Source organism: Mesoplodon mirus (assembly GCF_964341445.2).
Source record: "Mesoplodon mirus genome assembly, chromosome: 7".
NCBI classification, from domain to species: domain Eukaryota; kingdom Metazoa; phylum Chordata; class Mammalia; order Artiodactyla; family Ziphiidae; genus Mesoplodon; species Mesoplodon mirus.
In genome coordinates, this window is record NC_138983.1 from 23,283,217 (window position 1) to 23,307,582 (window position 24,366).

Sequence of the window (24,366 nt, forward strand, 5' to 3'; positions counted from 1 at the left end):
TAGTGATAGCAGACTGAGCATCTCGTGGGAAGGACAAGCCAGGTACATGGGGTTCAAATCCAGGGAGAAGAATCCAAAGGAGGAAGCACGTGTACCAGCAACACCCAGGTCTGAGGGCCTCTCATCTCCCGCCTTCACAAGGACCAGGCCAGTCCAGAGACCTACAGTGTGGCTGGAGTAGGGACCAGGGTAAGCCTGCATCCCCAAAGTCCCAGGGAAGCCTCCTCTGCAGGCACTGTCCTCTTCTCCCGCTCAGGCACCGCGTCTGCATCACGAACTGGATGAAAGACCCCAGCGAGGCAGAGGAGGTGAGGATGGAGGGCTGAGGAGCGGTGGGTTCTGGTCAAAGCCTTTCCTCCTTTTCTTTGGCCCTCTTCCTGCCAGTGCACACGTCTCCCAGCCTTCCAACCGCCCACCCCATTGCGTGTGTCACTGCTTTTCCCAGCTCCCTCATCCCTGAGACCCCCAAAGACCCCTAACACATCCCTCCCTCAGCAGGGGATGCCGTGGGGAGAAATGAAGAAGGGTTGACTGCGCTGGTGCTCCCACCACCCCTGACAGGATCACAGAGGGGGAGGGGGGAAACTAGTCTCTAAAGGGAGAGCAGACAGTGCTCGCTGGTCACACACTGGCCTTGGGGACACTCGGCCCATGCTGCTCTAGTTTAGTGTCAGCTCTTCCCATGGGTCTGGAGGCCCTGATACATGCTCTCAGCACGTGCTCCTAGATGGGCATCGCAGTGAGGCTGCCATGTCCATCTGCAAAGCTCTCAGCAGTTCCCAGCACTGGACGATTTTCCATGTCCATATAGGCACATATGTATTTAGGTATATGTGCATATGCATATACATACGTGTGTCTATACGTATACACACACACACACACACACACACACAGGTATAAACAATGACAAGAGAATGAAATCCTAACCCTTAGGACTAAGTTCACCAAGACTACTGGCTCTGAGCCCCAAGGGAGCTGTTTGGTGCTAACAGCAATAACTGATATTTCTCAAAACCAAATAATAATACATAGAATTTAGAGTTTACTGAGAGTGTTCCCATCTGCCGTCTCACTGTTGAGTCCCAATCTCCCTCTGAAACACTAGGACGGCTCTCATCATCCCCATTGCTCGGATGAGGAAGACTGAGACTTGGCCCAACCCTCTGAGGCTCTAAATGGCAGTGCCCAGACGCTCCCCACTACACACTACTGCCTCTCAGGGCTCCGCCGCTGCGCTTGAGCCGGCCCACTCTCTGAGGTCAGGTAACAGCAAACACGGCCTCCAGTAGTACCAGACAGAGGCTGCGTCATCAGACCCTTCTCTGGGGAAGAATGAATAGGAGACAGAATGCCAAGGAGCCACCAGGACAGAAGAATCGATGCCAGACGTCGGCAGAGGTCCTCTCTGAAGCATGGGTGCTTGTACGTGCCAAGCCGCACATTTCTATAAGGTTCCCACATTTTTACAATAACCATGTATTACTTTTATGATCACAAAAATCGGTAACTATAAAGCAGAAGCACCGGAAGAGTTCAAAGAAGCAGGGACCTCATTAAAGAACCATCCATTAAAAAATGCCCTTGAAAACAATTCATTTCTCTCCTGCTGCTGTCAAAAGCAAGCACACTCTAGGTTGGCAGTGGCAAAACCCAGGTTGTGGCCCTACAACCAGCCTGGCAGGAGACTGGGCTGGACTGTTCGGTGAGCATTTACTACATGCAGATCCAGGAAGAGGAAAGAGCTAGGACAAAGCCCAGGCCCAGGACATGGGATGAGGTGAGGGCCTGGGGACAGATGTGCATGGTGGACACACACAGAAGCTCTGGGGGAAAGAATTCGTTCGATGATTTCCATAGTAGAACGAGCTAGCAAGGTGTCTCAGACGGGGGCTTGGGCATTGTCCATCTCTCACACCGTTAGTTCAGCACCCCAAAGGCCCTGGAGGTTCAACAGGCAGCAAACTGACAAGACAGGCCACTTGGGCTGCTGCGGAGAGGTGGAGCCAGAGGGAGGGCGGCCAGCCTGGAGGAGGGGGTCCCCATGACACCTGCCCCCTCTTTCAGCAAACACATCTTGAACTTCGTGCAAGATGCTGTGCGCACTGCTGAGAGCAAGAGGAATGTAAATCTGATATGGGGCCTGCACAGGGGCTGGAGCACAGGGGGTGCGTGCGTTGGAGAGGGGTAGGGTCTCAGGCGCAATCATTAACTGAGCCTCTACTCTGCACTGTATCAAAAAAGGAGAAGTGTCACTGACATGATCTCCTGCTAACTATCCTGCAGAAAAGGAACCTGAGGTTGAGATGCTAAATCATTTTACAGTCACGATTAGTGATGAAACCGGGATTCAAACCCAAGGCTGACAGCACAGCCCTTGCTCCTGACCTCTGGGAGGCCTGCACACACATCAGTGTCAAATGGCAGGGCAGGGCTACAGACAGGGCACTCTGGGGATTCAGAGGAGGAGTCACGAAGAGGGGTCGTTCTAGATGGGCCTGCTCCTTTGAGAGGGATGGACAGACTGCACCCCAGCTGGCGGTTCATTTATCCCCTCCCTCGGAGGAGAGGTCTATGCCAGGCCTGGGATACAGGTGAGCCACGTGCAACGAGCTCCCGGTCTAAGGGGGAGACCAACAAATAATCAGGCCAGGGGCTTCCCTGGTGGCGCAGTGGTTCAGAGTCCACCTGCCGATGCAGGGGACACGGGTTCATGCCCCAGTCCGGGAAGATCCCACATGCCACGGAGCGGCTGGGCCCGTGAGCCATGGCCGCTGAGCCTGCGCGTCCGGAGCCTGTGCTCCACAACAGGAGAGGCCACAGCGGTGAGAGGCCCGCGTACCACAAAAATAAATAAATAAATAAATAAATAAATAAAATAATAATCAGGCCACGACTACACACCATGGCAAGGGCCAGAATGTGGTTTGGGGTCCAGAGAAGGGAAGGGGAGGCACACACAACCCCTCACCTGGGGTGATTCCACAGGCCCCAGGCCATTCTATCTGGGGCCCATAATACAGCAGGTGGCAGCTCTGCCTGGGCCCTGCCCTGAGACAGGGCGTCTTCTTCCTCCTCTGTGCTCGGCCCTCTGCAGCTCAGAGACGTTAAGTAACTTACTCCAGGGCACACAGCTGAAGCCCAGCCCCTGTGGTTTCCAGGGCCCTGCTCCTTCCGCAGCTGGCCTCACCCCTCTCCTTAGGGCTGTTCCCTGACGCTGACTGAGAGGCCTCCAGCTCTTCCTCTTGCTTTCTGGGTGGAATGTTTGGGCTCCCAAGACTGGGTGTGGGCACAGCCGAGATCACAGGGGCCGCTGGGCTGTGTGAGTCCCCTGGGCAGACAGTGTGTCCTTACGAAGCTCCCACCAGATTCCAGAGCCAACCCCAGGACAAGTATGTGCCAAGCTGTGTCCCCGGTGAGGTCAGACCCCACTAGGGCCCCTTGGGAGGCCTTAAAACTGAAGAGTAGGCCTGGAGCTGATAGTGGCCTCCCCACACTGTGGCTGCTTGCTCTCTTTTCCCTCTTTTTCTTATTTGCATCAGGGAAAGCTGGGCCCTGCCACTCAGAGAAGGAAATTTCCATTAAGGGACTGACTAAGCTGTGGATCTCCCCTGGGGCCTAAAAACTGGTCCCTTCCCTGCAAGGGGGCCCTTGGAGCAGGGAGAGGGGCTGGGCCCTGCCACCTCCTGTACCCACTGCCAGGCCTCCTCCCACCTGTCACATGGGGTATGGCGAGGGGAGCCTTTGTTCCCCCCTCACTCCCCAGGCGCCCCACTGAGCCCTGGCATTCATCCCTCTGCTCCGGAGCCAGACATGGCAGCTCCTTTCAACCCCCGAGAGAGAAGCAAAGCCTGGAGGAGGCGGTCCTTTCTTGAGGACTCAGTTCCCAGGCCTTTGATCTCCCAGGCTCGCCGGCCGGGCCCCACCAGAGCGGCCCCCATAAGGCAGGCATTGTGATCCCTGCCCACCACGTCCACGGTGGGCGTCTCTCTTCAGGCCCCGGCACCTGAAAGCCCATGAATGCCTACTGGTCACGGGGACGAGTTACAGTATGTTGAGGAAAAGGGCCCTTCCCGAGGGAGGACACAATGGGGACACATGGCTGGGAGGCCAGGCTTCCGTGTGGGAGAAACCGCGCACTACCCAGGCCAGGGCAGCAGCCTGGAAACTTGGGAAACCAGAAAGGGAGAAACACGGGCCTGGCCTCTGACAAATCAGCCTGGTCTTTTTTGTTTTCTTGGGTTTTTTTAAGATTTCATTATCTTCCTCCTCATCCCCACACTCCCCACACTCCGTCTGCCCGAGAAAAGTGACAGCTTTGGCAGGGAGGACACACACACTCACACACACACACACACACACACTCACACACACACTCACTCCATCACGGCCTTGGACTCATCTTTTCTCTCTGAAGCGAGCCTTGCACATCTGCAGGGTGAGCCTTAACTCTCAGACCCATCGGCCTGGCCAGTAGGAAGAGGGCCTGCCCTTGAGTCCCCAGATCAACCTGTGTGGGCACGTGGGTGTGCAGTGGGGAGCCCCCTGGAAAACCACTTCTCTGGCTCTGGTCACCTACCCCATGTGACCCGGGGGGCGTTTCTTACCAACGCTGAGTCTGAGGTCACGACAGCAGGCACCCTCGCAGCAGTCCATGAGGATGATTACATGCCAAGCCCTTGCTCAGGGCCTGGAAGGTGACAAGCATTTGATAAGGGGTGGCTTTGGAGATGAGGGTCCCAGCTGCCCTTGACCCCTCCCACCGAGTCAGGCCCAGAGCAGCCGTGGCAGAGCCCTCCCGAGGGTCCAGGGATCTCTCACGTCCACTCCATCTCCTCAGTCTTTACCTCAGCCGGTCATCATAACAGGCAGCTGCCTCTTCCACAGGCAGGAGAAATGTCACTGCCCCCAACTGACTGAGGGGAAGACTGAGAACCAGAGCCTCCTCTCTTTATCTAGAAAGGGGTGTCCTTGATAAGGAAGGGCACCTTCGTGGCCGTGTTAGCTTTTTGGTATCCAGGGGTTTGGAATGACAGGTCGGCCTCAGATACCTCTTGGGCTAAGGAGTGTGTGGACAGAGAATGTTGGCTGCCGTGTCAGTAAACAAAGGGGTTGTGGCCATCAAGCCGTCAGCCAGAGAAGCTGCCCCCGAGGGGATTCAGGATGGAGAAGAGCAGGATACTGGCCCTAGAGAGTTAAGGTGGGTATCAAAGGAATGATTTCAACGAGCCCAGACTCTTGCATCTTCCCTTAGGCAGAAACGCGCAAAATTCACTGACTTGAGACGTCTGTTTTTCTTTAACAGTATTCTTTCAATGTTCCGACTACCTGGTCTTTGTTGCAAAAACTCCTACATATCCTGCCTCCTCCCTTACCTCATTGGGGACGGTCCCTCAGAGCTCTCTGAGAGGCTGTTGTCTGCACTTAAGTCCTCAGTTTGTCAGTCAAATAAAACATAATTCTCAACTTTCAGGTTGTATATTTTTTTCAGTCGACAACTGAGAGGGAAGGACCAGCTGCTCCGCTGTCCCTCAGTGAAATCAGTCACCTCCTAGGAGTTGACGGGGTGGGTGGGCTGCGGGTGGAGTGTGGGGAAAAGCTGGTAAAGTGCAAACAGCTCGGGCCTTTGGAAGCCTGCCTCCAACAGCCAAGCGACCTTGGCCTTCATTCGCCTCCCCTGTGCGTGGGAAGGTGGTATCCATCCCACCCGCACAGTGCCCAGGATGTGGTCTGTGTCCCGGGGCTTCCCCTGCCATCAGCCGCTCTACAACTCTAAGGCCCTCTCAGTTCCTCCAATGCTTCACCCTCCTGCTCCCCGCCCTCCTCCCCGCAACTCCAAAACCCTCCCAAAGATCCTTCCCTTTGCCTGGGACAGTCTTCCTTTCCCGTTTACTCAGCTAACTTATATTCATCCTCCAGGTCCCATTGCAGATACCACTTCCTCCAGGGAGTCCTCCCTGATTTCCCAGTCCAGGTGAAGTCCTCCCGCCGTGGGCCCTGGACTTCCCCACTCAGAGCACTCGTACACTGATGAGTCATCGTCTATTGCTTGTGACTTCCTCACCAGACCCTGCATCCCAGAGGGCAGGGATGGGTCAGTTTTGTCACAGATATACCTGCAGCACCTCACAAGGTGCCAGGGACCGGGTCTCAGTACACATTTGTTGAAATAATAATATAATAAAAAAAATAATCAAAAGAAGGTCATTTCCTTCCCTCTCTGCCCCTACTGTGACAATGCCCCAGAGAAAAGGATTGTCCTTGGTATAAGAATAAAACCTCAGGCCTTTGGCTTATAATTTGATGAAAGTATGTTTTAGTCTTATTATAGCCGAAAAGCTGAAGGTATCCCTTCTTAGAGCAAGTCCTCACTGAACAAACTTCCAAATCTATTCTTGTTCCCAGCTCTAGGCCCAGCGGATGGTGGGGTCCATGCCATGGCCTGGCTAACCCGCTGGCAACTTGACACTTGCCCGAAAAACTCGGGGGCCAGTTGCCGGGCCAAAGCAGGAAGGTGGCGCCCAGGCCTCCTCACGGGGAGGGCAGGGGACTGTTTTCCTTCAGCGGGGTGGAATGAGGGAGGGAGGGAGAGAAGGGGGGAGTGTGGAGGACCAGGCTCGGGCCAGCACCCTCGGATCTGTGGTGGCTGTGGTTATACTGGTGTCTCCAGAGAAGCATAAAGAGGGCCTGAAAACTGTGGCCGGCCCTGCCTTTTTCTGCAGTCCTGAGGCCCAGGAAGGGGCGGGAAGCCTGCTAGAGGCTGCTCCTCCCCCCTTCTCTTTGAAGCTCAGCTAGGTCTCTATTCAAGCAAGAAGAGGGGCAAAAGGTTCCAAATTTGAGGAATCCCTTTCCGCCTCTGCACCTGTCTGTGGGTGCTGGTCACCCCAGCCCCAGGTACAGACACAGCCCATCCATCTAACAAATATATTTTTTTGAGTGCCTACTGTATGCCAGGCACCATTCTGGATGCTGGAGATAGAACCACGAACCCAATGTTCATGCATTTGGGGGATTTTCATTTCAGAGGGTCACTGAGCCATACCTTTTATGATATTCTGTAGATATTTTCCCATCTAGGCCGTGGTCTCTCTGAGAGAAGGAACAGACCCAGTTCATCTCTAGATTCGCCAGGGTGACTAGTACAGAGCCTGAATGCTAGCTTTACAGCCTCTGAAAAAGGCCACAACGGGATCTGTCCCCCAGTCCAGGAGCCCCTGTCCTTGGTGTGAAGGCCCTGGTGGTAACTATAGAAAGGTAGTGGGCAGCCAGCAGCTGTATCTCCAGCCACACACACAATGAGCTGGCTTCACATTCTGAGCTGCTTTCAAAGGGAAATTCATCACTGGTGGTTTTTCCATTCATGGGGAGATGGGGTGCAGTAAGGCAGTTTCTGGTATGAGATACAGGAAAATTAACATCACAGACACCGAACAAGATCAAAGCCACCAATCAAAGATGCGGATCAGACAAGCACCACCACGGAGGTACGGTAACAGTGCCTTGGGAGGAATTGTCAAGAGGGGAGGTTACCAAGACACAGGCCAGCGGGAAACATGAGCAATGGACATGCAGAGATTTGCACGACCCACATGGGAAGCAAAGGGCTTGGGGTATAATCGGGGCTCCGTAAAACATAACTGGCATCACTGCCATGGAGGCTCCTGGCAGCTTGAGAGCCGTGCCCCTTACCCAGTGTGTACGTGGGGCCTGAGACGCTGTGGTCCTCGCTGATGCCGAGGAAAGGAGAAACGACCTGCTTCACCAGCTCCTCCAGCTGCAAATAACCCTCGCTTGGGCCTGTGGGCTCGTGAACACTCTGGAAATAAACACCCAAGAGAGACAAAGGTCAGTCAGAGTCACGATGACCAGCTGATTCTGACTGCCCTCCTACTATATTCAAGGCAGGCCGCATCCCTGGGGCTGAAAGGAAGGACAGCCAGGACTGAAGCCTCAGGCACTTGTCGTGGGTGGCGGTGATCAGCACCGTGGCCTCTGCGGTTGGATCCCACCCCGATGCAGGGCCCGTGGGAACTGTCCCCACCCCAGCTCTGGGGCTGAGGTCTGAGTGGTTCCAACCATAGCACTCTCACCCTCGCTGTCACAAAGACTGTTTCACACCTGGCACACAGGCGCTTTATATAAGCACTTCACGTGTATCAGAGCACGGAGGCCTCCCAACAACCCTCATCATCTGCCTTTTACACATGAGGAAAGTAAGACCCAGAAAGCTCATGTAAGTTGCCCAGGGAGACACAGCTGGAAAGTGGCAAAAACCCGGGACTGGAACACAAGCTGTCTGGCTCCAAGCCCATGTTACTGCCCCTTGTGAATCAGCTAGAAAAGAAAGGGGAACAGAATATGGAGAAGTCCAGAACAGTAGAAGAAAGGGAGTGTCATTGTGGAACTAGACACACATTTAGCACCAAGATGGAGGATCCGTTCAAAAGCCCAGCGTGACAGGAGTCCTCAAAGCTAAAAGGAGCCAGAAAGTCACCAAGGTTTTCTAGAAAACCAGCAGACTCCAAGGGAATTCAGTTTCTCACTGGAAAGGCCTGGAAGCCAGGTGCTCATGTTGAGGGGCTGCAGGGGAGCAGAGACAAGGCTCTGTGGGGGCTATGCTCAGCCCAAAGGGTTGTCCCATCAAATTCTCAACACGGAAGAGATTTTATATCAGCCTCACTTGAAAAGTGAAAACTTTCCACTGCACTGGAGTTTTGGAGGCTGGGCCATGAAGCGGGAAAGGCCAGTCCTACAGGCTGGAGACCGCTGGGTGAGGTGTAAGCCCCCAAGGAAACTGGCTGACGTGGTCCCTCGTCAGCGCCATCACCGTGCGAAGGAGGTGGCTGGGGGCAGTGGGAGGGAGGGGGAAGTTTAAGGAAACACAGAGGAGGCTGAGGAGAGGCTATGGTGCAGAAGACTTGGGAGTTAGGGCTGGGAAGGGCTTGGAAAAGAAATGAAGAGAAAATGCAAGTGGGGCTGCCTGGCGCTTGAAGGGGGTGATGACGGAGAGACAACTTGGTGGTTTTTTACACCCCCAGGTTCCAAGACTGCTTAGCAGGAGCTGAAGCATTGGGAAAGGCCAGCAGTGGAAATAAGATGCTTCACACACAAATCTGCCCACATGGAAGGGGATCCTCCAGGCAGTAGAAGGGAGAGGGGAGCCTTATTCAGGCTACCAGAGACCCAGCCCCGGCCTCAAAAGCGGACCAGTTTCAGCCCCAAAACCACCTTGGTTGGGTTTCAGAGCTGAGGAAACTTTTTTTTCTCATTTTTTTAATGCCTTGATATTTCACATCTGCCTTCTCTTCCTAAGCCTCTCCCCCTCTACAAGTCCTAAGCACTAAACAGAGAGGGATGGCAGAATACGGAAAAGAGGAAGGAGGCGGGAAGAAAATGCTTAACTAACAAATGCATTGATTCGGAGCTGGATGGTTTTCTCCCCGGGCTGAGAACTTGACTTGCACACAGCCCTCTAGGAGGGAGCTGCCCTCAGCCCTTGGCCTGGCCGCTGGACGGGCTACGTATCTGCAAGGCCCAGTGCAAGAGGAAAATGTGGGGTTCCTGGTTCAAAAATTGTTAAGAGTTTCCCCATGGCGACAGGAGACAATTAAACCAAGCACGGGGCCCTGCTGAGACTGGGGGCCCTGGGGGCCGGCCCGGCAGGGAGCACACCTGCTTGGCTTGGCAGGTCCCCTAGGAAGGGACCATTCTAGGATGGTCTCAGACCTGTCTGCCCCTGCCAGGGGGAACCAGATCTCCACAGTGGTCAGAATCTCCGGCTCAGCCTCTTCCTGGACAGCCTAAGGACAGGAGCTCATGGCCCACAGTAGGAAAGTTTGAACCCCTTGTATATTTTGGGGAGGGAGGGGTTTATTCAGGGACATTTTGGAAAAGCACTGGAAAAGGGAGAGATGGCCTGAGAAGTGGCTCTTTTCTCCATATGAGTTAGGCAGGGAAAAACCAGCCCCAGATCTCATGGCGCTAGGGGCCCAGGGAGAGAGCAGAGCAATTCTAATGACTGGGGCCTAAATTTCCTGCAGCGGGAATGGTCCCAGGGTAGTACAACCTGCACGTTCCATTCAGATGCAGAAGCTGCCGCCCCTGCCACCCAAGGAGCTGGACCTGGACTGGGCAAAAACCTGCCTTTGTCACTGTCACACTCCCGCCTCTGGCTTCCTAGCTCCCAGAGTGTAGAAGATCATGGACCAGGGAACCAGTCCCAGGAGGCCCTCGGGGAAATGATACCAAATGTCCTGTGTTAAAGAGACCATCTCAGAAGCTCATGGGGCGTCTCCAAGTACCCTGGGAGACTGCGGGAGGGGAGGCGGTGGTAGCCGGGAGAGGCTAGGTGGGAAGGTAGAAAGAGCAAGAGCTGAGGAACGGGTGACAGATCCAGCTCTCTCACACATCAGTACGTGACCCTGAGTTAGTTTGCCAACCTCTCTGAACCCGCATCTCATCTGTGAAATGGGAAAACAGAGGCTGTTTCCTTGCCCGATTTCCCAGAATATAAATGGAAATGGAAGTGTGGAAGCCCAACTTGCCTTTCCTAATCTTCCTCTCCGGATCCCAAAGGCCTCCTTTTCTAGACTCCTTCTTCAGGACCCAAGCCCTATTTTATGCTTCACAGACCTGAGCTGCATACGCATGCTTTTCTATCCCCATTCCTTCTCCTTCCTTTTCATAAACATACTTGACCTGGTATTCTAGCCAAGGACACCCCCTCTCGTTCTGTTAGGTAACTCTTCCTCCTCTCTGACCTCAGGAAAGGGGGAGAAGGCCCAGAAGGACAGCCAGCTAGAGAACCGGAAGAAAACAGCAGCTGGTGGGGAGGGAGAGATCAGGGGTTCCACACCTGACGTTCCACCCCTACCGACACGGCAGCCAGGGATCCTCACCAGCCTGACCAAGAATGAAACTGTCTTCCCTGAGGACGGGCTTAGAGCTGAGGCCGCAGCATCTGAACTTGGTACAGCGGTCGGAGAGGCATAGCAGCCACCTATTTGGGGATGTCCTCAGGCCACAAGCCTTGTTTCTTGGAATTGTGCACCCCTATCCACAGAACCGGGCTCACGGAGGCCATGTTTATTCTATGTGAACCTATTCAAGGTCATAGCCGATTGCACAAAAGGGAGTCACGTAGCCCGAGCTGGGCCAATCAGTCTTTCCCCTGAGCGTACACAGTTCTAAATCTTACTACCTCGTGCTGCGGGACCTCAGGCAAACACACAAACTTCCTGGGTTTCAGTCTCCTCATCTGTAAGATGGCACTAACAACAGGGTCCAGCTCATAAGGTTTGGATTATTTGATTCAGAAAGCAACACACTTTAAGTCCTTGGCCCATGCCTGGCAGGTAGCCAGGAACCAGCCAGGGTTAGCTCATCTTCCTATCGTTGATTTAGAATTGAGATTAAGAGATGCTAGGCAGCCACCTGGGTCATCTCTTGGTGGAAACATGCAAGCCGTGGGATGCCACGTTTGTCGGTGCAAACCGAAGCACTGAATGCAACTCTGCAGACAGAGAGAGAGAGAGAGAGAGAGAGACCAAGTCCAAGAAGGCCAGAAGAGGCAGCGTCAGAGAAGCCAGGTGGACCAGACACGAGTAGAGACCAGTAAGTGGAGAGAGGCTGGCAGCTTTGTGGCCTGACGTGGTCTCACTTGTGGCTGTAGCCCCTGAGGACCTTTTCTGTGGGTTCCTGGTCTGGCTTGAGCTGGGATGAAGTGGGTTCTGGTCGTAACTTACAACACGAGGCTCCCTGACATGACAGGATCGGGGAGAAGGGTGTCCTCTCCCTGAAGGATGGGGCAGTGTTCCTCTGGCTTCCCCCAGGATCCCAGCACCCAGCACAGCGCTAGGGACCTTGACGGTGCACAGTGGACACACAGCAAATGGACAAATGAACTGGAACGTGACCAATGACACTAAAGGACGCTAAACTGAGCCAGGGTGCTCTGGCCACAGGGCCCTTTCCCCCTCAACCTGCGGTGATGTCTCCGCCCGGCCTCACCTGCAGGATGAGCAACATCTGGACAATGGACGAGGGCAGCTGGGGGTGGGCCAGCAGCAGCAAGTCATCCAGCTTCACCTTCAGCAGGACCAGGTCGCGGAAGCCCAGCAGGGAGATCTGGCGGATGGTCAGCTCCTGGCCCTGGCAGGAGAGAAGTAGCAGCGTTGAGAGGTGAGAGCTGGCAGGATCTGCCACCAACTACATGGGGGCCAGCAAAACAAATGGATGGTCGGGGGAACAAGGTGTCTGCAAGGCCCAGGGGGGCTGTCAAACAGTCAAAGACTTGGCCCCTGTCCTGCAGAACAAAAGCTTCATTTACGATGAGGTGTGACTCGCTGATTTGAAAAGGTCCGTGCACCCCAATGTTCATAGCAGCATTATTTACAATAGCCAAGATGTGAACACAACCTAAATGTCATAGACAGATCGCCGGATAAAGAAGGTGTGGTGTGTGTATATAAATACACACACACACACACACACAAGGGGACACTACTCAGCCATAAAAAGGAATGAAATTTTGCCATTTGTAACAACATGGATGAAACTGGAGGGTATTACGCTTAGTGAAATAAGTCAGACAGATAAAGACAAATGTTGTACCTTATCACTGATATGTGGAATCTAAAAAATAAAACAAACTAATGAATATAACAAAATAGAAACGGACTCATAGATACAGAGAACAAAGCAGTGGTTACCAGTGGGGAGAGGGAAGAGGGCAGGGGTAACACAGGGGTAGGGGATGAAGAGGTACAAACTACTAGGTATAAAATAAATAAGATACAAGGATAGATTGTACAGCACAGGGAATATAGCCAATATTTTATAGTAACTTTAAATGGAGTATAATCTATAAAAACATTGAATCACTATGCTGTACAACATTGTAAACTAATATTGTAAATCAATTATACTTCAGATAAGGTGTGACTCAACCTGCCTAGATGACCCGAAGGTGATACAAGACACGTAGAGTGGGGGCCGTGGTGTGCTAGTGGTCAGAAAGGAGGAAGACAAGGAGAAACGAGAGGGAAGCGCCTCCCTACGGTCAAGGCTGCTTCCTCAGCTTCACCCATTCAATACCTGCTCACCTATCATGTGCCAGGCAAAGAAGGAAACATAAGACCTGTTAGACTCTTCTGCAGATGCAAGAAATACAGGAAGAAACATCACTGGGAAAGTAGAAGAAAGGAACTTGTTCAACCATGTAGGCTGGCGGCAGAGGATGAAAACAGTAACTAATCCTCATAAGAGCTGTGACCCTTACTAAGCTCTGAGCATGTGCTAGGCTTGATTCTCAATATCCTAGATGTAAACGGCACATCTAATCCTCACGACCACCTCTGAGATAGATACTACTCTAAAACCCGCGCCACAGATGAAAAACCCTACACCCAGAGTGACAGGAATGTACCCAAGATAGAGCTGGATCTCAAACCTAAACTATTTGATTTTAGAGCTCCTAAAGTTTCCCAAAACAGAAAGGGAAAGGAGGGCCCATGTCCTGGACTCTCCTCTGCACACATACATACAGCACCCAACACAAATCACCTTGGTAGAGGTGAGGTATCACTAGGGTATCCCCCCAAAGACGACATAGCTTCCCATCCCTCACGTTGACCAAGGTTTAAGGAAGTTTTGCACTTCCTGCAACTCCTTAGGGTTTTACAGAAACATGGGCAAGAGTGGTTTTGCCATCCCTGCATCTCCCTACCCTCCAGTCCCAAGAGAGACACGCCACCCATGCTTCACAGGCTCCGTTTAACCACCCCTTGATTGCCTTCCCCCACCACCTCCAATGACAGTGGTCCCCCCACTTTTCTCAAGGTCCTACAGTTTCTATTCTTTGCACCACATCCCAGCACTCGGCACTGACTTTCTATCTCATAGGTATCTGTGCCCTGGCTTCATCGCCAGGACTCCTTTCACTTTACAAGACAGAAAAAGGCAGGCAAAGTTCCACACCCTTGAACACAGTGGGCACGCAAACACACTGTCCAGTGAGGAAGCAGGTCTCACACAGACACTTACACAGCGAGTTGTGAGAAGGACCCAGCTGGACTAACAGACACCTCTGGGGGTGTTACTACCAGTAGTAAGAGTCCCTAGCTCAGGGGTTCTCAAAGTGGGGTGTCTGGACCAGCAGCAGCACTTGGGAAATTGTAGGGGAGAGGGGCAGACAGGGGCAATAGCAACTCTTGCCAGATCTTAGAATTTTTCAAGAGAAGCAGGACAGTATCATCCTGCGACTCATGCAACTGGGCTCCTGCCTGGATGTGAGGCTAAGAGGGCCCCTCTTGGCCCTCCAATGACTGTACGGGGCCATGCCCACTCAGATCCCTCCCTCCCCATTCTAAATCCATCCGGGTATCTGCACCTTGGAGTTCCCTGCCCAAATGGTCCTAAGGGGGACCTAGGTCTACACCCCCTCTCCAGTGGGACTGCCAAATAAAGCGGAGGCTGTCCAGTTAAATTTGAATCTTTTTTTAGCATAAGTATATCCCAAATACTGCATTATTCATTGTTTATCTGAAATTTAACTCAGCATCCTGTATTTTGATTTGCGAAATCTGGCAACCCTACCTCCCTGGTGTGTCTTCTTAAGACCCACTGTTGGCCGAGGAGTGAGTATTGCAGAGAAGGAAGAAGTCTGTGGACACAGGGAGTGAACCATCCACATAAATGCTTCAAATCCTCTCGCAGGGGTGCAGGGTGGAGCTGAAGATGAGATGAAAAGAGCAGTGCGCTGCAGGCCAGACACTTCTCCTGGAATTGTTAGGGGCAAACCTGAATTGGGAAATGGACTCTGAAGGCATAACCTCCCAATTTTTAAATATTTGACATGTATTTGAAAGAATTCCAACTTCCTTTAAAATACCACTCAGAGCAAACAAAGCACATGGGCCCTTACCTCTGGTACAAGATAATTCCTACCTTTGCTAATGGCTGTATTATTGCAGGGCCCACGCCTGCACTTCAACAAACCTGATTAGATATGATGTCTTAACCGCCGTGGGAGGAGCGCTCATGAGCACACAGCAGCCTAAGCGTGTGACAGAGACATATATTTTGGAGAAGAATATTTATTGGTCAGTCTGCCTGAGGGGCTGTCCATTCTGACCCGGCACTGACCAGTCCTGCTATTAGCCCCTTCAGGAAGGTAGAGGGAAACCAACGCATGTGGTAGAATGAGCGGAGCTCACAGAATAAGAAGCCTAAGAGATGTTACTCGGTTTGACTCTAAATTCCTCATTCTGCAGGAGATGAAACAGAGCTCTGCTTAGAAACAGGAAATGAGTTTGCCCAAACCCAGCTACTGATTCCAGGTCCCCAGTTCTTTCTGCGACATCATGGGCCTTCTCGTATTCAGGAATCCTTTACAAAGGGCAAGGAACGTTGTCCCTTTCCCACAATTTGGGAGCCCCAGAAAAAGTGCCGGAAAATTGTGCTTCAAAGAAGGGGGTGGAGAAAAGAAAGAAAAGGAAAGAAAAAGTCTCCTTCCCCCATCTTCCCTACTTCTGAAAAGTAAGAAGAAACAAACCACTCCAAGAATATACAGACATACTCAAAACCAAGAGGGAAGAGAGCACCTACAAATTGCTAGGTATGCAGGCACTGTTCGTTGCTTGAGGTTAGATGCTGAATATAGAACAGAGTGGCCTTCCAAAGATGTCCGAGGTCCTGAGCCAGCTCAGGCAGCACCCAATCCCCTGGTTTTCCCCCATTCGCTGGCAGGCCCCAGGGGGCAAAGGCCAAGGAATAAGACAGACTGCCCAGACCGGCAGGAAGATGTTCCCCAATAAGACTGACCTGAACTGGATAGAATATTGCCTGCAGGGTGGGGAGAGTCTCAGTGAAGAAGTGGTCCCAGACTTCAGCCAGAACCTCAATGCGATTTTCACCTACATGAGGGCGAGAAGATGGGAGGGGAGAAAGAAAGAAAAGAACTTGGTCATTACTTGCAGGAGAGGCCAGGAGACAGTTCCACGTCAAATGGAGCATGGGATGGTCGTGAGAGGAAGCTCATTACCTACTTTTGATCCAGAAGTGTTACTACAGTAAACATGGGATTGGATGGGAAAACTCGACCGAAAATATGCAAATATGCCTTCTCTCCCTTAATCCAGAAAAGGGAGCTGAATTTTGAAAAGCACGCCATAACGTCTATCGTCACGAGAATGGTTACAACGTTATCAGGCCCTGTGCTAGATTATTTATCTATAAGCTCTCTCATGAGTAGACGCTATTACCCCATTTTACAGCTCAGACAGGCCAGGTATCTGGGCTCAAGGTCACACAGGTAGAAGGCCAAGCTGGGATTCCAGAACCCGTGCTCTTGCCCATATAATCCAGAAAGATCATGTGCACAGTTACAAATTATTTTGGTTTTCATAATCACTAAGACACTGGCTTTTCAGTCTAGATTTGAGCTGTCACTTGAGAGAGACAGAAAGAGGGCTTAGAAACTATCACCTCCACCCACTGTAACCGGCAGGGCATCATTCTCTGAACAATCACCTGTAAAACACAGGACCCACCTCCTGACACTACGCCTACCCTCATCCCCTGGATCAGGAAGCCCGAGCCCTGGCCAAGCGACACCCCCAGGCTAGATGGACATAGGGCACCCAACGCCACCAGAAGGCTGTTCGAGGGACTTTGCACCTGCAGGAAAGGCAGGCCCTGGCACAGCAGAGCCTGCACGGTGGCTGCTGTTTAATGACCTAGATAACAGAGCTGACTGGGCACTATCTCTGCTCAGCTGAGGCAGGGAAACTGGGTCAGCCAAGATTAGACCCTGAGAGATGCGTCTGGCAATGCACGGCCAGTTCCACTGAATTGATCTTGAAAGATTCATTTAGTGTTGTCCATCTCTTAATTTAATGGACAACAAAAGCAGTGGCTGGGAGAGAAAACAGAACGAGGGCATGACTAGTAGCTAGCAGGGCCAAAGGTGTGCAGATTTTGAAAGGTCAGAGTGAAATACACTGGAGAGAAATGCAAATCCACAGCACCCTCTACTTTCCCTCACCGTGTGCTAATTACACATTGCTGGAATCGCTCATTTACTTCTTTTTCTGTCTCCTCCACTAGAATGGGAGTGAGGGCCCCGGCCCTGTCGGTCCTGCTCACCATTCTATTTCTAGCACTTAGCCAGACACATCAGTAAATCAATGTTTGGAAATCTTTAAATGAATGAATGGCAAGTATTGAGTGCATAGGTTTTAGCAGATACTAGGGCTGGTGAGTGGAAGGAGGTTACCTTTTAACCCAAATATGGGACAGGACAGAGCAGGACTTAATAGCTAGCTCCAGCACTTTCCTTTGCTCTTAGATAGAGAAACCACAGCATAGGCAACCTGGCTGGCGAGAGTCTGCTTCCTTCTTCTGTGTCTTCATCCTCTTCTGTATTCCCCTTGTGTGTGACTTTTATTTCAGCCCCTCATGCTCACCATGCCCCCCCTCCATGCCACAGGGCCTTTGCACGTGCTAGTTCCTTTGGCTAGACTGTTCTCGCTCTCCTCTCTTTGCCTAACGTACATCTGTTTATCTTAATATTTTCAACTCCAGCATTACTTCCACAAGAAAGTCTCCCCCACTGGCCAAATCCCCCTATTATGGATTGTATTCTTAGTACTTGTCCCAGTTGGGGTTTTATATCTGATGGTGATTTGATTAATACCTGTCTCCACTACCAGGTAGTGAGGGCCTCGAGGACGTGTAATCCTATGAAGTTCTGTTCACCATTGTGTCCCCAGCACCTAGCAAAGTACCTGGTAAACAGTAGATAATCAGGGACTTCCCTGGTGGCGCAGTGGTTAAGAATCCGCCTGCCAATGCAGGGTATATGGGTTCGAGCCCTGGTCCAGGAAGATCTCACATGCCATGGAGCAACTAAGCCCGTGTGCCACAACTACTGAGCCTGCGCTCTCGAGCCAGTGAGCCACAACTACTGAGCCCGTGTGCCACAACTACTGAAGCCTGTGCACCTAGAGCCCATGCTCTGCAACAAGAGAAGCCACCGCAATGAGAAGCCCATGCGCCGCAGCAAAGAGTAGCCCCCGCTCACCACAACTAGAGAAAGCCCGCGCACAGCAACGAACACCCAACGCAGCCAAAAAAAAGTAGATAATCAGTAAGTGTTTGAATGAATGCATCAATCACCATTCTCTTTTCAAAGGTAGGCTAGTTCACTGCAGGGAAGAGGTCAGGAAGTCAAGAGGATGGTCTGAAATATTAGGACATCCTGGTGCCTAAAACCAAGGTGAATCCCAACACCTGGAGAGTATATCTCAAAGGAGAAAAGGCTATGCCAGCTCCTTTATTGATGGCCCTTATCCTAAGTCTTCCATCACAAAGACAAGCAGAGGCCCTCCCGACTGGAGGGAAGTGACAGAGAAGCCTGCTGTTCAGTGCTGGTGCCGACTTACTCCCCTTCACCTCCAAGATGGAATACTCATCAGCAACGAAGTCATCCTTCAGCCGGGCAGCAGGAAGGCACCTCTCCTGGGAACCTGGGTCTAACTGCCTGCTGCAAATTTCAGAGAGGAGTGGAGGTTTTGGAAAGTGTTCAGAGAAGAACATCAGAGAGACACAGGCTAAAAAAACAGAGTAGCCCCGGGAAGAAAGAGTTAAAGGAAGGAGGTGACTCCATCTCCAAGAACAGCCCACAAGTCAAGGCCTTAGCCCCCTGCAAAGATGAAAGGGGTTTGGATGGGAGGTTCTAGATGACTGTCCTATAAAAACTGTCCTCTAGTTGCCATAGAAGTTTAGATCACCAGAGGTATATAGAATAGGTATGAGAAACTTCTTTAAAGCCACGGTCACTAAAGCTCTAGAAAAGATTACGGAAAGTAACAAGGCGTATTCTGTCCACGAAAGGGCACCACATAACGAGGAGCTATCTCTGTTCCTTCTGCAGCCATCAGGTGGAGTGGCTGTGTACAAGCCAGGTCAATAAAGCAAAGGTTGTTCAGTGATAGGATGGATCCAAAACTATTTTATAGCAAAAGAATCCTTTTATCCAAATAAAATCTTTCTTGGAGTTATAACACACAAAATGAAAAAGTAGGGATGTTCTGGTTAAAGATGTGAAAGACCCTTACAGGTTCCCACCTGGCCCTTCACTGTGCAGAAAGAACCTTGCCACCCAGACCCCAGGACAAGAAGGGACCCAGCAAGAATATCCCGGCCCACTGCTCTCTAGTCGTGCTTTGGGGCAGAAACACAGGACCTTGGATGCCCTTTGTTTATCCCGTCTAGCTCTGTGCCTGAGTTTTCACTCTGAACGTAGTTATGTTAAGTGTCCCTTGGACGACAGACAGTCAACTTTCCCTTTTAAGGGTCCTTGACACTCTGGTTTTGCTCAGCATCTCTTTCATAATGCTGGCCTTCCGCATTTCCAGGAGCACGGAATACCTCCAAATGACTTACTACCGGGCAGGCAGCCACCTTTCACACTGGTGTACTAGCCTAACTCCAACATGCAAAAGGGCCACGAAGCTCTTGTCAAAGCCAGTCTCTCAAAAATAAGGCCTCGGGTTACTGGGTATCTCTAAGGTTGAAAAATCTCAACGTAGTTGCATTTGAGGGAAACAAGGCTGCAGGTTCAGTCAATTCTTGAATAGACGGAGGTTAATTTCAAACCTCTCATTTTCCAAAGGTTTGGGGAGCACTCACTGTGCGCTGGTCACTGGGACCTTCCAGTGGCAATTTCTCATTTTTCTTCCTATTTTGTCTTTCTAGGAGACACTTCACTGGACACAAGTGTCTCTCCCAGGGAAGGGGAAGAAAAAAGGAATGACCTACTGCCTGATAAGGCTGAATCTAGAAGTAAACTTGACCTACAGATGGAGGTCTCTAGGCTGGAATAGGAAAAAAAAAAAAAAAAAGAAGGAACCAGTTTGCTTACCTACTATGTGCCAGGTATGGAGCTACGCCAGTTATACTTCTATATACTCCCTACGATCCCTAGTCCCATTTTATCATTTTAAAAATTATTTTAAAAAACCAAGGCTCGGGCTTCCCTGGTGGCGCAGTGGTTGAGAGTCCGCCTGCCGATGCAGGGGACGCGGGTTCTTGCCCCGGTCCGGGAAGATCCCACATGCCGCGGAGTGGCTGAGCCCGTGAGCCATGGCCGCTGAGCCTGCGCGTCCGGAGCCTGTGCTCCGCAACGGGAGAGGCCACAACAGTGAGAGGCCCGCGAACCGCAAAAATAAAACAAAAACAAAAACAAAAAAGCCAAGGCTCAAAGAAACGAGAAACTTGCCAAAAGTCACCCAAGAAGCAGGTGGTAAGCTGCATCAGGATCCACATTGGTGGGAGCTGAGATTAGCCGTTAGTGGAGCCATGGGGTCGGCCGACTCTTGCCTTTGGCCACCTCCCAGATCCATTCAGTGCCTTTCTATCCTGTCAGCTTGACTCTAACATCTTTTAAGGCTGGGAAATTTTTCTTTGTTTTTTATTTTTTTATTTTTTATTTTTGTGGTACGCGGGCCTCTCCCGTTGCGGAGCACAGGCTCCGGATGCGCAGGCTCAGTGGCCATGGCTCACGGGCCCAGCCGCTCCGTGGCATGTGGGATCTTCCTGGACCGGGGCACGAACCCGTGTCCCCTGCATCGGCAGGCAGACTCTCAACCACTGTGCCACCAGGGAAGCCCTTTTCTTTGTTTATTAAATCACCCCCCATTGAGTAGGTGCTTGCTTAGCCTCCGGTCCCTCAAGTGGGCTGGCCTCCTGACATGCACCACCTCAAGAAACAGTATTACACAAAGGCCAATAGGAAATAGCCTGGATCAAACCAGAGGGAACAGCATGGCAGGATCTGCAGTATAAGTTGTCCCTTCAAAGGAGACCACCAGCATGCATCCCATGAAAACCCCCCTTAACAGGGGTCTCCAAAGAGGTCACCCTAATTCCCCCTCAGTTCCCAAAACACAGTCTGACTTGCATTGCTGGGAGTGGCGAACTCAGGTGGAAATGCTGCCCCCTAGCTGGAGAAGGGGCGGCCGGGGTGAGGCACGCGCTTGCACCCTGCCTCTCTTGGCCAGAAGCATTCCAGCCGTCCAAGCATCAAAGGCTGAGTCAGAGGCCCGCCGGACGGGGGCTGCCTTGTACTTGCCTTCACACAGCTTAATCTTCTCCTCCACAAACAGCAGTCCTTTTGCTAGAAGCTGGTTCTGCCGAAAGAGAACAAAGGACACAAGAGTTGGGCTACTTCACCAAGTGACAAACCCAGATCCACTCCCAGTGGGTGAGGGCACAGGGTTCCAGGCACTCGGGCGCTGCTCATGCCTCCAGGCCGAAGAAGGCTTCTATCCTCTAGGAAGGCCGAGGCTTCTGGAGGCATCAGTGAGACAGCCCGAAGCAAAGGAAGGAGATGAGAGCCAAACCCAAGTGCCATCCCCGTCCCTCCGACCAGGGAGTGGGCTGCCCCAAGCGTGGCTGAATTCTCTGGAAGGACTAGGGTGGATACCCAATGTCCTTCAAGCCCTTCGTGTAAAACCAGAAAAGGGAGCGTGGAGGCAATGGGAAATTATGCAGAAATCATGGATGTTTTTTATAAAAATGATTTTTTATAAAAACGATAAATCTCTCACGCTAGCATGAAAGAGACTGCCCGCAAGATTTTAAGCAGCAGTGAGTGGGTGTCCGTCCATGAGCGTGTGCGTGGGAAAGTTGGGGAAAGAGGGAATAAGAGGAAGTCCCTTTGCAATTACGACTAACAATGGCTGAGTGTTTTGCATGTATCAGAGCGTTTATATTCTTCAGCTCATCTAATTCTGACCCTCCCAAGAGTCCGGTCAAGTTGGTGCCATTACCCTGACTTTACTGATGGTCGGGGAAGAGGCTGGAACACAGGACACAGAGCTGGTCTTCCTAGCTCCACAAGCCATGTTCCGCCCACTCTGCTTTGCTGCCTTCCAGCAAGTCTTCCCACCCAGACCCCTCCTTCCCTCAGAAGGCTACAGCTGGTCCCACAGGACGCGGGCAGCCTCTCCAAAGGTCACAGAAACCCAGAGAGTAAGGTTGCCGCCCCACTCACCTCACATCTTTAGATTAGCAAAGGCCTATGCTTATAGGGTAGGGGATACCCAGTGGTATATATCCTCCCCAAAACCTAATGCGTTTCTTAGTACTCTTTTTTATAAAACCCTAAAACCCTGTTACAGTGATGATGAGAGCATACATTGCAGAGAAGAAAGAACCTGGACATCAGACAGGGGTTCAAGTCCCAGCTCAGCTACTTTCTAGCTGTGTGATCTTGGACTTCATTTCCCTGAGTCTTGAGTCCCTCATCTACAAAATGGCATCACAACAGCAATATCATAAAGTTCTTATAATAATTAATCATTATAAATACACACACACACACACAAACACACACGGTGTTTTATGTTCCCAGTAATCAGCGGAAATGGGTAGTGATGAAAAGCATTGCTCTTTTAGCCCAACTATCTTCACAAAAGGAGTGGGAGGTAAAGAGAGTCAGTAATGAATGGACCTACATCAAATATATTAAAGTATTTGATCAAAGGTACTATCACATTCCTGTGACTAATACATATACACCAAATTTTATAGACCCTATTAAAATTCACAAGCTATAACCAAATTTAAAAAGTAATTGGCCACCATTTAGTTTCAAGATGGAACCCCAACTCAAAGTTAGAGTGACATCCTATAGGAGTCTACCAACTCTGTTAAAGGAAAAAATTTAAAAAATCAATTCCTTTACTAGGAATCATGGAACAGACAGGTACTGAAGGTGAAACTCTGTGTTCTCTACCTTCTAGCCAAGCACATGAATCCCAGCAGCAAGAAAAAACCACAGCACCAAACTGAAACGATCCAAATCAAGACTTTGTGCCAGCTGAGCTGGGCAGGAATGAATGGTGGAGGTGTTTCCAGATGGCAGTCACTCCCCCTGAATGGTTCTGAGAAAAAATCCCAGTTGAGGTCTGAAGTGTCTGCCCGGGTCCCTTTCACTGGCCCAGATGAGGGCCTCAGGGAGTCCCCTTGGCACTCCGTGCAAGGACTCCTGATGCATTGTTCTCTGTCACCACCTCTCCTGCCAACACTGACACCTCAGCCTTCTTCCAAAACATCTACAAACCCTCCTTAATTTCATGTTTCTGAGATGCACCTACAAATGTAAGAGATACTCCTCCCTACGATGCCGGCTTCATAATTTTGTTCCATCACTGTAATTATCTACATTTTAAAGGTATGGGGGGCTAACCAAGGCACTGAGAGAAATAAAAGCCTAGTCCAGGTTATATCATGAGTTAATAACGGAAATTAATTCACACCCTATATCCTATGTGTTAGGATTTTAGGTCCTTAGGAGTGAAGACCACTTAATTTAGTCCTCCTGGCTCTGAGAACAGTGTCTAGAACATAGCAGAAGCTAATAAATATTGAGTATATATTGCCTGTTTTGATGCTACAGACCATTCTTTGGTTTTAAGAAATCAAGATAAGAGATAGAATATTTGTAAGAGGAGAGAAAGTGATATAGGTCCTTAAAATTCTAATACCCCTATGCATTTGTACATCTTGCTCTTATTTTACAAATGGCATTTATTTTCATTTGATAAAAACTGCTTTGCATCTTAAGACATAAACTTTAAAAAGTGGCCTAGGTTCTCCTTCCTCCTCTTTTCTATGTTTTCCACCTTCATTTTTGGGGGGGCAAAAAAATTTTTTTTCAAGGAGAAGAAGTTATTTGTGTACTATGGAGAAATGGAAAACATTCATTTTAAAATTTCTCATGATACACGGCATAGAAATTCTGTAGCTTAGGCCAAAATAACAGTAACAAAAACTTAAAAGGGGCCTTAAGAATCATCTAGTCATTCTCCCCTCTCCCCAGCCCTGTGGTCCAAATCAACTGGTCACATACAGTTTCCATAATTTTTAGGTGGACATATTTTCCAGGAAGCTAAAGCACCTTTCAAAAGCATCTTGAAAATGTCTATACCCCTACGCTTTGTAGATTTTGCTCTTATTTTACAGTTGAATAAACTGCAGCTAGAAGTACGGTCTCCATCTTTTATTTGGCACGTGCTAAGTGAGTTAGGATCTTTTGGACCAGCCTGGCTCACAGCCCCACTTCTCTGGAGAATCGCCCGCTACCAACGCAGTGGTGCTGTGCCCCATCTTGCATGCTCGAACCATTTGAATCCAGCCTGCATCTTCAGCTTAGCTGATTGGCTTGGTGCCTGCCCTCCACCACACCTGGGTCTCAAACTGAGCCAATCATTTTCTCCCCTGGGAATCTGTAGTCACACAGGCCCCCTATGCCCCAAAGGGCCCTGTAATCCTGAGGGCCCGGTGCTCTGAAGGGCCTCA

The 24,366-nt window shown here is 50.8% G+C and overlaps 1 protein-coding gene across 3 annotated transcripts in view; it reads right to left on the reverse strand.

Annotated features, from left to right (window-relative positions):
* The window catches only part of PRR5L (proline rich 5 like), a 74,957-nt gene that overhangs the window by 4,086 nt on the left and 46,505 nt on the right, over positions 1-24,366 (reverse strand). The window contains exons 5-9 of one of the 3 annotated variants that reach the window (XM_082628847.1): positions 21,134-21,191; positions 15,823-15,914; positions 14,596-14,730; positions 12,010-12,150; positions 7,690-7,816 (exon numbers count right to left, since the gene is read on the reverse strand). In XM_082628847.1, coding sequence (XP_082484973.1) covers positions 7,690-7,816; positions 12,010-12,150; positions 14,596-14,730; positions 15,823-15,914; positions 21,134-21,191 — 553 coding nt within the window. Of the gene's footprint in view, positions 1-7,689; positions 7,817-12,009; positions 12,151-14,595; positions 14,779-15,822; positions 15,915-21,133; positions 21,192-24,366 lie in introns of all 3 variants that reach the window. The other 2 variants (XM_082628846.1, XM_082628848.1) reach the window with 2 other exon arrangements.